We start from the raw sequence: 14397 nt of genomic DNA, 5'->3' as shown, positions 1-14397 counted from the left end.
CGTCTCAATCCCAAAAAGGGTGGCCACAAACAAATTGCCTACATGTCGCCCTGTCCAGTGCCATTTTTCTGCCTTGTTCCCAGCTCACACGCCCCTGTCTCATATACCTCTCCACTTCATCCATCCATCTCATCGTCGGCCTCCCCCTCCACTTCACTCGCATACACCCTCCTCGCCGTCTCGCTGTCCATCCTCTCCACATGGCCAAACTACCTCAGTGTATTTCTCCAAACACTTTCTGTCACATCCACATCACAAATTAAATAGAATTGACACTCCCTCTTCTGTCTTTCCGTCATTCTTTCCTCTTCCTTTTGCCTGTGGGTGACTTTACACTGAGTGACAAGCCAAATGGTTTTCTGTATACCAGGAAACCATTTATCGTACTATGCTGGGTGGTAACCATATAACCAGATTTTGGCACGTGGTAGTTTAGTGGGTAATTATTGCACTCAGTCGGATTGAGCCGGTGAAGGTTTATATCCAAGGGGTGTTTGAAGTTTATTGCTCACGTAATGCCACTCAGGGATGAGTGAGGCTGGTCGCTCTCATCTTAAATATCAGGACCAACTGCCTAGCCCCGGGATCCTACGCTCCTCATGGGGCAATGTAGGATTTGATGGTAGATGGATGAATGGAGGAGTGTTCTGTTTATTGCTATGCTGTATACAGTATAAATTTTATCTTATTTTGGTACGGTAATAGTTTCTGGGAAAAGTACTGTACTGACTTGCTGTCATTTTGGCAGTCTGCAGTGTTACAAGTCAGTACCATCAGCTGAGGAACATTTACTACTAGTAGTACCGTACTGTTTCTTTTTTATTAGTTTTTCAGAATTGATTGTGGCTTAGTGTGCTGCATTAGGTGCTTAGTTACTACCAGTCTTTGATCAGTTTTGAATGTCATTTACATGCACTGGTGAATGTGCATTATTTCTTTTTTATCGTCTTCTCAGAATGTGATCTGGATACTCCTTCTCGCACATCACCCTGGGACAGTTTGCTGTTTAGGCTAAGCATATACCGGCAAAGCACATGGATGTCTAAACGTACAGCCTTCAACATTTCTTTTCCTTCACCGGCTTGGAGAGGTGAGCTCTGAAGTGTCATTCTACATGTACTGTATTATCATTCAGTGTGGGATATTTGGATATGTTAATGCTTCTTATCATTTATGATAGATAAGGAACAGTAGAGGAAACTACTGTATATAAATCGTGTTACTAAAGAAATTACAATTTTTTCCTTTAGTTCTTATGCAGTAGCTACATTGTAGTCAGTCAGGTATTAGAACATTGTATAGCCTATACTGTATTGTGTTTCATCATGTTTGTTTTGGTCATTATTATGTACATTTACAAAGACAGGTTCACCAGCCTTTCACTGATGTCTTTGGCAGTGGAAGGTGTCAGTGAAATGTTTTAAGGTGAAGGCATTATAAATTATACTGTACTGTGAAGGATTATGAGAAGGAAGGATACTCTTTGATGTTCATGGGAGAATGAGAAATATGGAAGGCAAAGCACATAACTGGCAGGGTGATGTTGGCCAGCTTTTACCTGTTGCAGCACTGTTCTTGTTACCAGTCATAAAAATTTAAGCAGTTTGTCAAGCTATGTTATTATTATTACCTAAATGTAGTAGGAGTTGTAACATAAAGCTCATCTGAATGTGAACCTGATGGATGCAGGCAGAAGTTTTCTTTTGTTGAGGTTTAGGGAGAGAGTTGAGGGATGTTTATGTGTAACTTCACTGCCTAGTTGTATTGGTGCCACCACATGAAGGCATTCATCTTCAGCATCTGTTAAGCCAATGTAGCTGTACGATTGTGATGGCATAGGACTTGATACGTTAAGAAAAAATTAAAAAATCAGAAACGTGTATAATTTAATAGGTCAATAAGCAGCAACATACTCAGACTGGAGAGTGATACTGAAGCACATGAACTTACTGCCACGGTGAATGATCTTGAATCAGAACTAAGATGATGTACACTAAGATGATGTACACTGTTACTTCTATTAATTCTTGCTTCCTGTAGGTAATTTAATCCAAGATCATTCATACTATTTGGTGTAGCTAAGGAAGCTGTATTTAATCCATCCAGTTTGAAAAGCCTCTTCTTAGGTGAATAAGTTGTCTGAGGGTAGCATGAATAGAATTAAAAAGAAAAAAGATTGAATGAAGGTGTTTATAGCAAAAAAGACCATTAAATAATGCAGCTTAAAACAAGGACATAATGTAATTATCTAGGCTGCGCAAGTCCTTCAACCCTAGCCCTTGGAGCTGGACTTCTGATTCAAGATCATTCACTGTGGCAGTAAGTTCATGTACTTCAGTTTCACTCTCCAGTCTGGGTCTGTTGCTGCTTATTGGCCAAAGCTATATGCTTGAAGCCCATTATCTCTTACTCTTAGCGGTGGAGTTCTGATTTTATCATTCACCACAGTAAGAGACTCACATGCTGCCAGTTCATCAGCCAGTCTGTGTCTCTTGCACATGGACTTCAGCTGTATTCTTGAAATCCTTCATCTTTAACCCTCAGAGTTGGAGTTCCGATTCGAGATAATTCACTTTGATAAGACTCCCATATGCCGCCGATTCACTCTCTCCAATGTGAGCCTCCCTTTGCTGGACACCCTCTACTGGGACTGCCCCTTCTTCTCTGTACCCGAGAACAGCAGTGAGCAGAGATACCAGCTGGCCGTTGTGAATGGTGAAGGAGAAGGTGGCAGTTATCGCTTCATCATGCCCAGAGAATCACGGATCAGTGAGTGTCGTCAGCAGTATTGGAGTAGTTAACCACTTCAGGAGGAGATTCTGAAAAAAAAAAAAAAAAATGCGTGTGTGTGTGTGTGTGTGTGTGTGTGTGTGTGTGTGTGTGTATTTACTTAGTTGTATTTACCTAGTTGTGATATACAAGAAATGAGCTATGCTTGTGGGGTCCTGTCTCTTTTTCTCAATGTCAGATTTTGCTTTGAACTCGTTTAAGTTTTTAGACTGGACAATCTCTTTGTCCAGGCTATTCCACAGGTCTGTGATTCAATATGGAAAGCTATATTTCGTGATATCCTTCAAGCAACTTGGCTTTTTCAGTTTCATTCTGTGTTCTCTTGTTACTCTCCCATCCCATACAAACAGATCTTTCCTGTCAACTTTATCTACTCCCATCATGGCCCTGAACACCGCAATCATGTCGCCCCTCCCTCTCCTTTCTTCTAGGGAAGGCAGATCCAGCTTTTCCACTCTCTCTCGATACGACATCTGCCAGGCTGGGGGCCATCTTGGTTGCTGTTCTTTGTATTCTCTCGATCTTGTTTATATCTTTCTATTTGTGTGGGGACCACACTACTACTGCATATTCCAGCCTGGGGCAGATCATGGCCACTATCAATTTTTTCATTATCTCCTCATCCATGTAATGAAATGCCACTCTTATGTTAGTCAAGAGATTGTGTCTTTCTATCTTGTTAATGTGTTTTTCTGGTGAAACTATCCTGGACCAGCCCTCCCAGATCTTTCTTTTCTCTCACTTTTGTGACTGGTTCATTACCCATCATGTAATTCAGTGATGGCCTCTTGATACTTTTACTATCTAACTATCTATTGCCAGACGCCTCAATCCCGTTTGGGGTGGCCACAAACAAATCGCCTCCAAGTTGCTCTGTCCCCAGCCATTTCACTGCCCTGCTCCCAACTCACACACCCCTCTCTCATATACCTCTCCACCCCATCCCTCCATCTCATCCTCGGCCTCCCCCGCCCTCTTCCCCCCTCCACCTCACTCACATTCACTCTCTTCGTCAGTCTTTCACCCTCCATCCTCTCCACATGGCCAAACCACCTCAGTGTGTTCCTCATAATGCTTACTTCACATCCACATCCACACCACAACGCTCCTTTATATCCTCATTCGTCAGCCTGTCTCTCCATGTGACTCCACAGGCTCCTTAAATAACTCATTTCCACTGCTCTCACTCTTGACTTGTGTCCTTCCAACAACGTCCAAGCTTCACTTCCATACGTTAGAGTTGATCTCACAATACTGTCATGTAGTAACTTTTTCACTTCCATGCTCACTTCCCTGTTTCTTATCACTGCTTTCAAAGAACCAGCAACCTTTCTTCCCTGTTGTACTCTTTCAAGCACTTCACCCTCCAAACCTCCATCCTTACTCATCACACTACCCAAGTACTTAAATGTACTCACATTTTCCAATTCCTCACCATCCAACCTCGCTGTACATTCACTGACTTCACCTCTCTCAGAGACCATCACTTTACTCTTCCCTACATTCACCTTTAGATTCCATTTCTTACACACTCTCCCAAACTCATCCACCAAGCATTGCAGCTCCCCTTCGTCTTCACTCAACAACACAGTATCATCTGCAAACAACAGTACAGGGAGTTTCCAAACACTATCCTCTCTCACCAGGGCCACTTCAACATCCACTACCCTGCCTTGTACCTCTTTTATTACCCCATCCATGTACAGATTGAACAACCATGGAGGCATGACACATCCCTGTTTCAACCCAATTTTCAAAGAGAAAAATTCACTTAGTTCACCATCCACACGCACTGCAGCCTTCGCACCATTGTACATACTCTTCACAGCATTCAACAACTTCCCATCTACTCCATATATTCTTAACACTTTCCACAATCCTTGTCTATCCACCCTGTCATATGCTTTTACACATTTCCAATATTTTACATTTTTTTGCATTAAATTTCATTTCTCATATCCGGCTCCAATCATGAATCTATCCAGGTCTTCCTGTAGCATTTTACAGTCTTCCTCTACTTCTCTTCTCAAGATCTTTGCATCATCAGCAAACAGACTTGCATAACTGTTCATTCCATCTACCATATCGTTTACATAAATCAGGAACATTACTGACGCTAACACCGAGGCCTGTGGGACTCCACTTGTTACTTCCCTCCATCCAGACATCTTGTCCCTTGTTACTGTCCTCATTTGTCTGTCTTTCAAGAAGGCTGTCATCACTCCAGGAGGTTTCCTTTCAGTCCTCCTATGTGCTCCAATTTCTGAATTAGTCGCTTGTTGGGTACCTTGTCAAAGGCTTTCTCCAAATCTAAATACACACAGTCCACCCAGCTGTCTCTCTCCTGTAGCACATAAATCACTCTTGAGTAAAAGCTCAACAAGTTGGAAACACATGACCTTCCACTTCTGAATCCAAACTGACTGTCAGCCAAAATGTTCATCTCCACCAGATATTTTATCCATCTGTCTTTCGGAATTCTCTCTCACAATTTTGCGACTACGCTGGTCAGGGACACTAGTCAATAATTCAGGGGTTCTTCCTTGTTTCCTCCCTTGTAAATTGGTATCACATTGGCCCTTTTCCATTCCCAAGGTACTTTCCCTTCTTCCAGTGAACACACAATTAAACCGTGAATCGTATCCGCCAGTTTTTCTCTGCATTCTTTCAGTACCCAAGTGGAGATTCCATCTGGTCATGAGGCTTTCCTTACATCTTTAGTTTCCAGTAATTTAAACACTTCCTGCACTTCCATATTTATATCTTTTATCACAGTATTTCTAGTCACTCTCTCCCCTTCCACAAAATCCCTTTCTTTAGTGAAAACCGATTGGAAACATTTGTTCATTATTTCGGCTTGCATTAGCTGCCGCATCTTTATAGACCTCTCCTTCTACTTTCAGTTCGGTGATATAGACCTCTCCTTCTACTTTCAGTTTGGTGATTCCTTCCTTTTGTTTCAGTTTACCCTTAACAAATCTATAAAGCAGTGTGGGGTCTTCCTTATTTATGTCAGTTATACCTTTTTCAAAATTTCTTTCCTCCTCTCTCTGTATTCTTGTATATTCATTTCTAGTTCTTCTATATTCCTCCTTTGTTCTGTTATTACCTCTCTTTCTCCAGTTGTTCCATGCCATGTCCCTCTCTTATTTTGCTGTGTGTGTGTGTGTGTGTGTGTGTGTGTGTGTGAAATAATTGCTAGGATTTGCAGACTTGAATGATGTGTGAATGATCTTGTAGCCAACCAGAATTTCATTCCAGTGTTTGATAACTTTCCATCTTTTGTGTTTTTTAATTCTTCCTCCCTCCATTTGTTAGAAAAGATTTTTTGTGTTTTTGAATTCTTCCTCCCTCCATGTCTTAGATAAAGTTGAGTCTGGACCAACGAGATGATAATTTCATGAATAACTGTTTGCACAGTATACCCATGTTATAACGGACCCCAGTATAGCAGATATCAGATTTAATGGACGCCATGAAGTCTGCCGAACTTTTGTTGGCAGTTATGAACAGTGTCAATTAAATGGGGCGCAGTACATGTGTTTCTTACCCTTTTTATTCCAAGCTGGCCTGAAACTGCCTTCTCCCCATTGTGACTGCTGAGTTGTGCTAACAGGCTATAGTAACTTTACTTGTCATGAAAAAATGCCATGACAAGAATGTGAAATAAGCTGCAAAAGGACAAAATTATGGGCCAGTTTAGTGTAAAATAGGTATAATTTATATTTCCAGTACTAGAGTATGCTACTGAATATCATACCTTACTCATTTATTTTCAGACATGTTTTTGAAATCCCACCTCAAGGGGAACCCTTGTGTATAATGGACTGTTAACTTTGACTGACCTGGCTTTCCCCTAACTAGCCTGTTAAAGCGAGGGTGTATTATCCCCCTGTTGTAGTGGTACTCATCTTGTCATTTACTGGTATTCCTAGAGTTTATGGGGTACTGTATTTTCTCTTCCTATTGTAGAGAATTTTTCTTCACTGAACGTAATCTAATGTCACATTCCTTTCCTAAATAGATCCATTGGACACTCCCCTCCATGACTGGCATGTGTTCTTCTTTTACCATCTTGACTACTTGTATCGCTCGCCTGAAGTCCCAGTCACGTTACAGACAGTGCCTCATAAATTTGGCAGAGTGTCGTACAATGTGTCATTGGTCAAGTGTGTTGATGGGGATGAAGAATGCCGTGAGAGGGCAGTACTTGCTTCAAAACTGGTCACACCACCAGAAAAGTAAGTTTCTCTTAGGTTAGTTATACAGTTACTCTAAGCACTGATGTTTCCTTACAGCAGCACGTAAACCAGGGGTGGGGAATGTCTGGCCTCCGGGCCGTATGAGGCCTTCAAGACCATTTGATTGGGCCTGCAAGGCAATTCATAAATGCAATTTCTTAAATGTTGGGTCTGGTTAGTACTTGGATGGGTGACCGCCTGAGAACACCAGATGCTGTTGGCATCCCTACGTGTCAAGTGGGGTTGGTGGAGGATTAGTGCCCCTCCCTTTAAAACAATTAACTCTAAGCCCTTGGCCACCCCGTTTGGGATACATGGCGTCTGGCAATGGATGGATGGATGGATGGAATTTCTTAAACCCATAAAATATATATATATATATATTATTTTATGTACTGGGCTACAGTTGATTATAAGTTGATAATATTGTATGGCCAGCAAATGATGTTATAAATATCCTAATGGCCCTTAATAGGAGAAAGGTTCCCCACCCCTGACGTAAACATTATCAAAAAGAACCTTGATTTAGGTACATTGCTAACGAGATGTTTATCTGTAGTTTAACAGATATTTTTAAAAGTTAGCTTGTGCCATGAGATCATGGGTTAAGGCAGAGAGGCCTGTGCTTCTCCTTTTTAACAGAGTAAGCAGGTCAGAAAGGTAGTCATTTATTTATATTTTTATTTTTCTTTAATCACTCCTGTATTAATGATGGTTTCCTGGATTGCTTTATTTGGTAAATAACACTAAATACCGGTACATGTATTTATAATCTGTGTACTGCTATAATATGGAACTTTCCAAGCAGCTTTATCTCAAGAATGATGACAACCAAAATTTAGGCCTCTCCCTCCCTCTCCATTAACAAAATCTCTGCTGTACCCTGCTTGAGAACACATTAAATATTACGGAATCAACTAAATGGTGATATCAGAATTTGCCTAGTACTAGATGACTAGCTACCTGTGACCCTGGAAGATGCTGCAATGCTGTAAGAATGATGTGAGGCTCCCAGCTTGGCAGGTGGTATACTGTATATCCATTCTTTGTCAGGCATGGAAACTCACAAATACGTAGAGTTAAAACCTAGGCTGAAATGCTCCTGTAGTTACAAGTGGTCAAACACATACATGTACCAGGTTTCTCCTCCCTGATCCTTGGAAGTACTGTATCCCTGTGAGTGGGGAAAAACGAATTCTGCTTACATATTCCCTACATGTTGCGGAGATGATTTAAAGTGAGGGATTAATGGGACTGGGAATTTCTCTGCTGTTAAATGGTCTACCTAAATAATATCACATATGCCTCTGATGTGGGTTGTGTGACCTTAACATTTGGTTGGGAAGATAAGCATCATAAAATAATTAACACAGGTGGCCTTGTTACAAGCAAGGGATGTGTCCTTAAATTCATCTTTGTTCCCCCAGTGCAACAGAGGCAACTGTGCTGCTGCCTGTGTGGAACAACATAGCTGTTTATGCCTTCACCGTCCAGGTTGTCTCAGGAAAGTGCACACATGGGAATGCAGAGAGCTGTTTCCTGGCTATCTCTCCAGTATATGGTAAAGAGTGAGAACAGTAACAAATGATGCTGGAGAGGGATGGCTTCCTGTGATGGCACTTATGTAACTGAATGGCTTTGCTGTCCAGTTATGCAAATGTCCATCAGCTTCCACATCTTCCAAGTTTGCCAACACTGCAGCCAGCTGTGTGATGGAATTTGTTGCATGATGTATTTTTATGTAATAACTATATGAAGCACATAGTAAAGGAGCATGTGACATGTGGCTAAAAACGAGAAATAAGTGATAGGACACAGTGCTACTGGTTGGTCAACTAACTTTTGTTGTTGACAGTACATTATATGCAGTGTAACATATGGCAATGTGCTCTTTAATGTTTTTAGGTCAAGGACACAAATTACAGTTTCTTCTTGCTGGTACCAGACTACTTTATTCAACTTATAAAGGACCTCAGGTAGTGGAGAGTTAATGAGGGCAGTATTTCACCTCCGTTATGTAGAAAATGACCCTCGTGAACTTAATGAAATTGTCTGGAGATGGTGAGAATAAAAAAAAAAAAAGAAAAAAGTAATTGTTGGCAGAGAGTAGTACATCAAACAGTCTAATCCCGTCAATCACATGACATTTATTTTACAAATCATTATTATTCCTGCTATTATCAGATTATTATCGGGGCAGAGCATGTTTTCCCCAGTTTTTCCCTGAGCCCCTCAGTCAGTCACATTCAGTGTTTTGTATAATCCTGAAAAAGGATCGATCAATTCTGTCAGCACTTTAGGGGTTAATGGTGTCATGATACATTTTGGAGAGCTGCCACTAGGTGACCAAGGCCAATGCATATAAGCATGTTGGAGCCTTTATAAATGGTGGAAAAAAAAAAAAAAAAAAAAATGATGTGACAAGTACACATCTTTAAGACCTGCAATGTCAAGGTGGGTTCGAGGTCTGCATAACTCAGTTGCTTAACAATCCTGCTACCATAGTCATTTTGTCATTTCAGCATGACCATGAAGAGATATACAACATGCTTTATTTATAATCTGGCCATACAAGAATTTCCCTAGGAGTTGTAGATGCATATTTTATATTTGCTTGTTGAATGAAATAGTAATCTGTCTTAATTTACAGTGGTGGAGTTTAGCTCTCTGGCGATATGGAGTTGCATCGTCTTTGGAGTCATCCTCTGTTTTTCCCTCGTCTTCTTTATCACACTTCACAGGCGAATTAAACAAAAGAGATGTAAGGTTCTCGGATCGTTTGTCTTATGTATGCTTATACTCTTACTTTCCTGTTACACTATCCTGGTCTTAACTCATTCACTTTTCTTAAATGCATCAGGCTAAAAGAAAATATATTTGCCCTAAGTCTGTATTGTTCATTACTCATTTGATTCACCCTGTTTTTACATCCCATCTTTGTCATGCTTTTGGGGCATAACTTGCTGGAGAAACGAAGGAAATGTCCATTTTTGATACAGGTACTGTATTTATCAGTTTACAAAAATTTAAGTCTCAGTGAACTGATATGTGGCCTGTTTCAGTGGGCAGTAGTGAAATGAGGAAGTAAAGGAACATTGTGGTGTTGATGTGGATGTGATTAAAAGTGGTAAGAGAAATACTCTGAGATGGTTTGGCCAAGTAGAGAGGATAGAAAATGAGAGACTAACTAGAAGAGTGTATGAATGAGTTGGAGGGGGGTAGGAGGAGGGGGAGAGCAAGGATGAGATGGAGGGACGGAATGAAAAGATATTTGAGGGAGGGGGCAGCCAAATGGCAGAGGAAAGAGTGAACTGGAGGGAATTTGTTTGTGGCCACCCCATACGGGCTCAAGACATCTGACAATGGATAGGTAGGTAATGTTGATAGTTAAGTTTTATATTTTCCTTTCCTGTTTCTGGATCTCTTGTACCTTCCCACAGCGCTGTTGATGAAACTGAAGGAGAAACCCAGAAAGGTGCTTTTAATTTATCTACCCGAGACTGTTGAGAGCCTAGAAATGGTGAAGGCAATGGCTTCCTTCTTGAGGGAATGCTGCTACATCCACCCCTTCATGGTTGACACAGAGGTTGGATGCCAGGTCAGGGAGGACACTTTAAAGTTCTTGCCTACTCTAGTGTGAATATTGAAGGTTTTTGTTGCTTTCCCACCAGGGGTCACAGTTATAAACTCACCCGTGATGGTTATCTTATCACTTCGAGAGGACTTGAAGTGCTGGACCCATGATAATTTCAAAGCTAGAATAGGTAAACTGCCTGTTATTTACTGTGGATATACTGGTAATTGCATAGGTTCAGAAGAGGTAATATTTATCAAGGAATTACTCTTAAATTATACTGCAACAATGATCTTTTTTCACTATGCCAGGACCCAAAGAAGTGGATCCGCAGTCACTTTGAAGCTGCCGAGTGCATACTGTTCCTGGTCCCAGGCCAACTTGATGCTGAGAGTATCACACCTATCCGGGGCCAGTGGAAATATGCAAAGAGTTTTGCAGTTGGAAAATATGATGATTTTTCTAATGTGGCAGCTGTGACCTTCCCCTTTAGTGCTGAGGTGCCGGACGAGGTGAGATATAGGTTCATGTACTGTTTGTGTGCATTGTACCTCTATGCTAATCTGAACTTCGAGGTTAAAATACAGGTCATCCCATGAAACATGTGCCAAACTTGAGGTAGTTATTGTTGGGCTAATTTTGAGTAATAAATGTTATCTCACAATAAGTCCAATTCACAGTCATTACGGAGCTGCAGTTACATGCAACCTTGTGGATGAATTTAAGGGACACCATTTCACTCATAAAGCATTAAGTAACTGTAATTCCATAACAGCCGTGAATTGGATCCATGCTGATAAAGCATTTCTTACTGTAATTATTCCAAGAACAAATTCCTGAAGTTGACTCCTGTTTTATCAGACACCATTAATACTGAAGTGTGTTAACAAACTGAAACTGCAATTTGAAATTTGCTCGAAGTCGCTTGTTGCCAAGTAACTTTACTTCCAGAGAATCTCTGCCATTGTGATGCTAATTTTAGTAATCAAAGGAAACAGTGGAAAGGGGAATCAGAATGATGATAATAATCATTACCTGTGTTATTCAATTTTTGATGATGGCTTTACCAAAGGGTTTAGCCTCCTGTAAGGTCTCAGGTCTAGTATCAATACCATGGCTTTTGTCTCAGGTACCGTAAATGTTTGGTGGATATGATAGGACAGCAGAGCATTGGCAAGTAGATTAACCAGAGCCCTTACATTATCAAAAGTCTGTTATCATCATTATGAATCCAGGCCCTGAACTTGTCTTGGGGGCAGGGTGGCTCAGTGGTAGAGCGTTGGACTTGGGACCGAGGGGGGTCGTGAGTTCGAGCCACGCCTGGTTGCTGTCATTCCAGGAGGGGTACCGCCTTCCTGTCACCTAGCATGGCTATATGATCTAATAAGGTCTAGCTCAGGGGAACATTTCCCTTTTTTTCCCTGAACTTGTCTTTCATCTGTACAAAGTAATCATAAAGGAACTTGAGCTGAAAAATCAAAATATGAGGAAGGTTCACTAACCATTATCCCATCCGTGAATCAAAGCTTTAATCCATCCATCCATCCATCCATCATCCAATCCTACATTGCCCCATGAGGAGCATAGGAGCCCGGGGCTAGGCAGTTGGTCCCGACATTTAAGATGAGAATGACCAGCCTCACTCATCCCTGAGTGGCATTACATGAGCAATCAACCCCAACCATCCCTTAGATAGAAACCTTCACCAGCTCAATCCGACTGGAGTGCAATAATTACCCACTGAACCACCAAGTGCCAAATGCTGGCTTAAAATGAGTTGACAGTAGTGTTGCCACATCCCTGTGCCGCTGATTTCTGTTCAGGAAGAAATAAACAGTATGAGAAGAAGAAACAGTGTGAGATGTTTCAAAGTAACCATCCACTCACTCAGGTGTCTGCCCTTTCCTCTCCTCCATCCTTCTTTCCTTCCATCTTTTGTCTTTCTCTCCTTCATTCTTTCCTCGTCCTTCTGCCTACAGATGACTTTACACTCCCTCTTCTGTCTTTCTTTCCTTCATTCTTTTCTCTTCCTTCTGCCTCTGGGTGACTGCACTAAGTGACAAGCCAAATGGTTTCCCGAACACCAGAAAACCGATTACTACGCTGGGTGGCAACCACATAACCAAATTTTGGCACCTGGTGGTTTAGTGGGTAATTACAGCGCTCCAATCGGATTGAGGTGGTGAAGGTTTACATCCAAGGGATGGTTGGGGTTTATTGCTCATGTAATGCCACTCAGGGATGAGTGAGGCTGGTCACTCTTATCTTAAATGTCAAGACCAACTTGCCTAGCCCCGGGCTTCTATGCTCCTCATGTGGCAACGTACGATTGGATGATGGGCGGATGGATGGACAGGAGGATCACTAAATACAAGAATGGCATGAAAAGATATAGCCCAAACAATTTTCTTGTTGGATGTAGATGGTATACCTTACTAATCACCGAATAATTGAATGGAGTCTTAAGTTCATGTAATGAGAATAACAAATAGGCACAGATGTTTAGAGGCTCTACTTAGCTTAATGAGTAGGTGAGCAACTTTAATCAGGACAATTAATTTTTTTGTTCGTTTAAGTTTTCCAAGTCCATAGCATGCATGTTTAATTGCAGGCAGCCAATTTAACTTCTTCCAAATGTGATTTAAGCAGTGTTATCATATTTCTGGCATGGATAGTCTTGGTGTTTATTGCATTTGTTATAGTTCTAAAGAAGCCCTAAGTCTGTATATCAAGTAAGTCCTGGGCTCTTTCTGTGCATATGATGTTTTCTTTCAAAAGTACACTGTAGCACATGTATATGTAGGGTATATGTATACAGATGAATGGATTTATTAAGAATTGCTGTTATTGTTTAAAAGATCACTGATGTTAATCTTTCAGTCATGATCTTTTCAGCTCCCATGTTCGTCTCGGTTCAGTGTTCCCCGCCAGATGGATCAACTGTTAACCTGGATCCACGGGGGCACTTGGCTGGACCGCAAGCTGCTTTGGGGACCGCAGATCACATCCCCATCAATTGGAGACAAAGACCGATGGCACAAGGTAATAGTATCAGTGAAAGAAGCCACAAAAGCCTACCAGATATTTGTGAATCATCTTAAATCTTTGGAGTGTAAGAGTACATTTATCAGTATCCCAAATGGCATGATGGAGAACTCTGAAGATGATAAAGTTTCAGTGAGTGATGGTAGCAAAAGTTTCTTGGCGTGCGAGGATTCTGACGAAACAGACGAAGATCCATTTGACCCACAAATTCCTGATGTTGGAACACTTCTTGCTGGTCAGGACGGGCCACCCAGACCCACTTCCTCTTTGACCTCCTCAAGTGAAAGCTTAGATGAAATGGATGAGCGCCTCTTCGTCTTGTAGCAATTTTTCTTTATTTAGAAAATTGGATTAGTTGATGAAAGAGCTTCATACGTACAGTAGTTAGACACTGAGTCCATAATATATGCATACCATAGCCCTGAACAATTTTAATCCCTGTTTTGGGTAGGTGGAAAATAATATAAGCATGCCATAGCCCTGAACAGTTTTAATCCCTGCATTGGGTAGGTAGAAAAAGGGAAAGATGATAAAGTTGCAGTGTGTTTTAGGGGTTGAAAACATTCCAGTGAGTGGCAGTCATAGAGGCACTCTCAGAATTACCATACTGTATATTGTTAGCTGTAGGTCAGTAGATGTAGAGAAATTGGATTCTGTGCAATGAAAGCTCATTAATCCCTTCAATCCCATGATGTAATTTTTGTCATATTGCTACCTACAGTTGGTTTTATTCATGCCAAGGGAAAA

At 41.2% G+C, this 14397-nt stretch overlaps 1 protein-coding gene across 1 annotated transcript; it reads left to right on the top strand.

The window, feature by feature from the left end:
* The first annotated feature begins 1038 nt into the window (after window positions 1-1038).
* Window positions 1039-13974, top strand: LOC145417586 (uncharacterized). The gene is made up of 8 exons (XM_080286291.1): window positions 1039-1090; window positions 2545-2769; window positions 6815-7031; window positions 8459-8592; window positions 9682-9792; window positions 10472-10629; window positions 10917-11117; window positions 13501-13974. The coding sequence occupies exons 1-8, from the start codon at window positions 1039-1041 to the stop codon at window positions 13972-13974; spliced, it is 1572 nt and encodes a 523-aa protein (XP_080142417.1).
* Window positions 13975-14397: the final 423 nt, after the last annotated feature.

This window comes from Coenobita brevimanus, chromosome 110 (assembly GCF_032717465.1).
Source record: "Coenobita brevimanus isolate Jiangsu-jjx chromosome 110, ASM3271746v2, whole genome shotgun sequence".
NCBI lineage: Eukaryota > Metazoa > Arthropoda > Malacostraca > Decapoda > Coenobitidae > Coenobita > Coenobita brevimanus.
This window is presented reverse-complemented; position numbering and strand designations above follow the sequence as displayed.

Excerpts from the sequence above, each read along its gene's own strand:
- LOC145417586 (XM_080286291.1), top strand. The coding sequence starts at position 1,039 with ATGTCTAAACGTACAGCCTTCAACATTTCTTTTCCTTCACCGGCTTGG. Across the intron at positions 8,593-9,681 it reads GGCTATCTCTCCAGTATATG|TGGTGGAGTTTAGCTCTCTG; the intron begins GTAAAGAGTGAG and ends CTTAATTTACAG. Across the intron at positions 11,118-13,500 it reads GTGCTGAGGTGCCGGACGAG|CTCCCATGTTCGTCTCGGTT; the intron begins GTGAGATATAGG and ends TGATCTTTTCAG.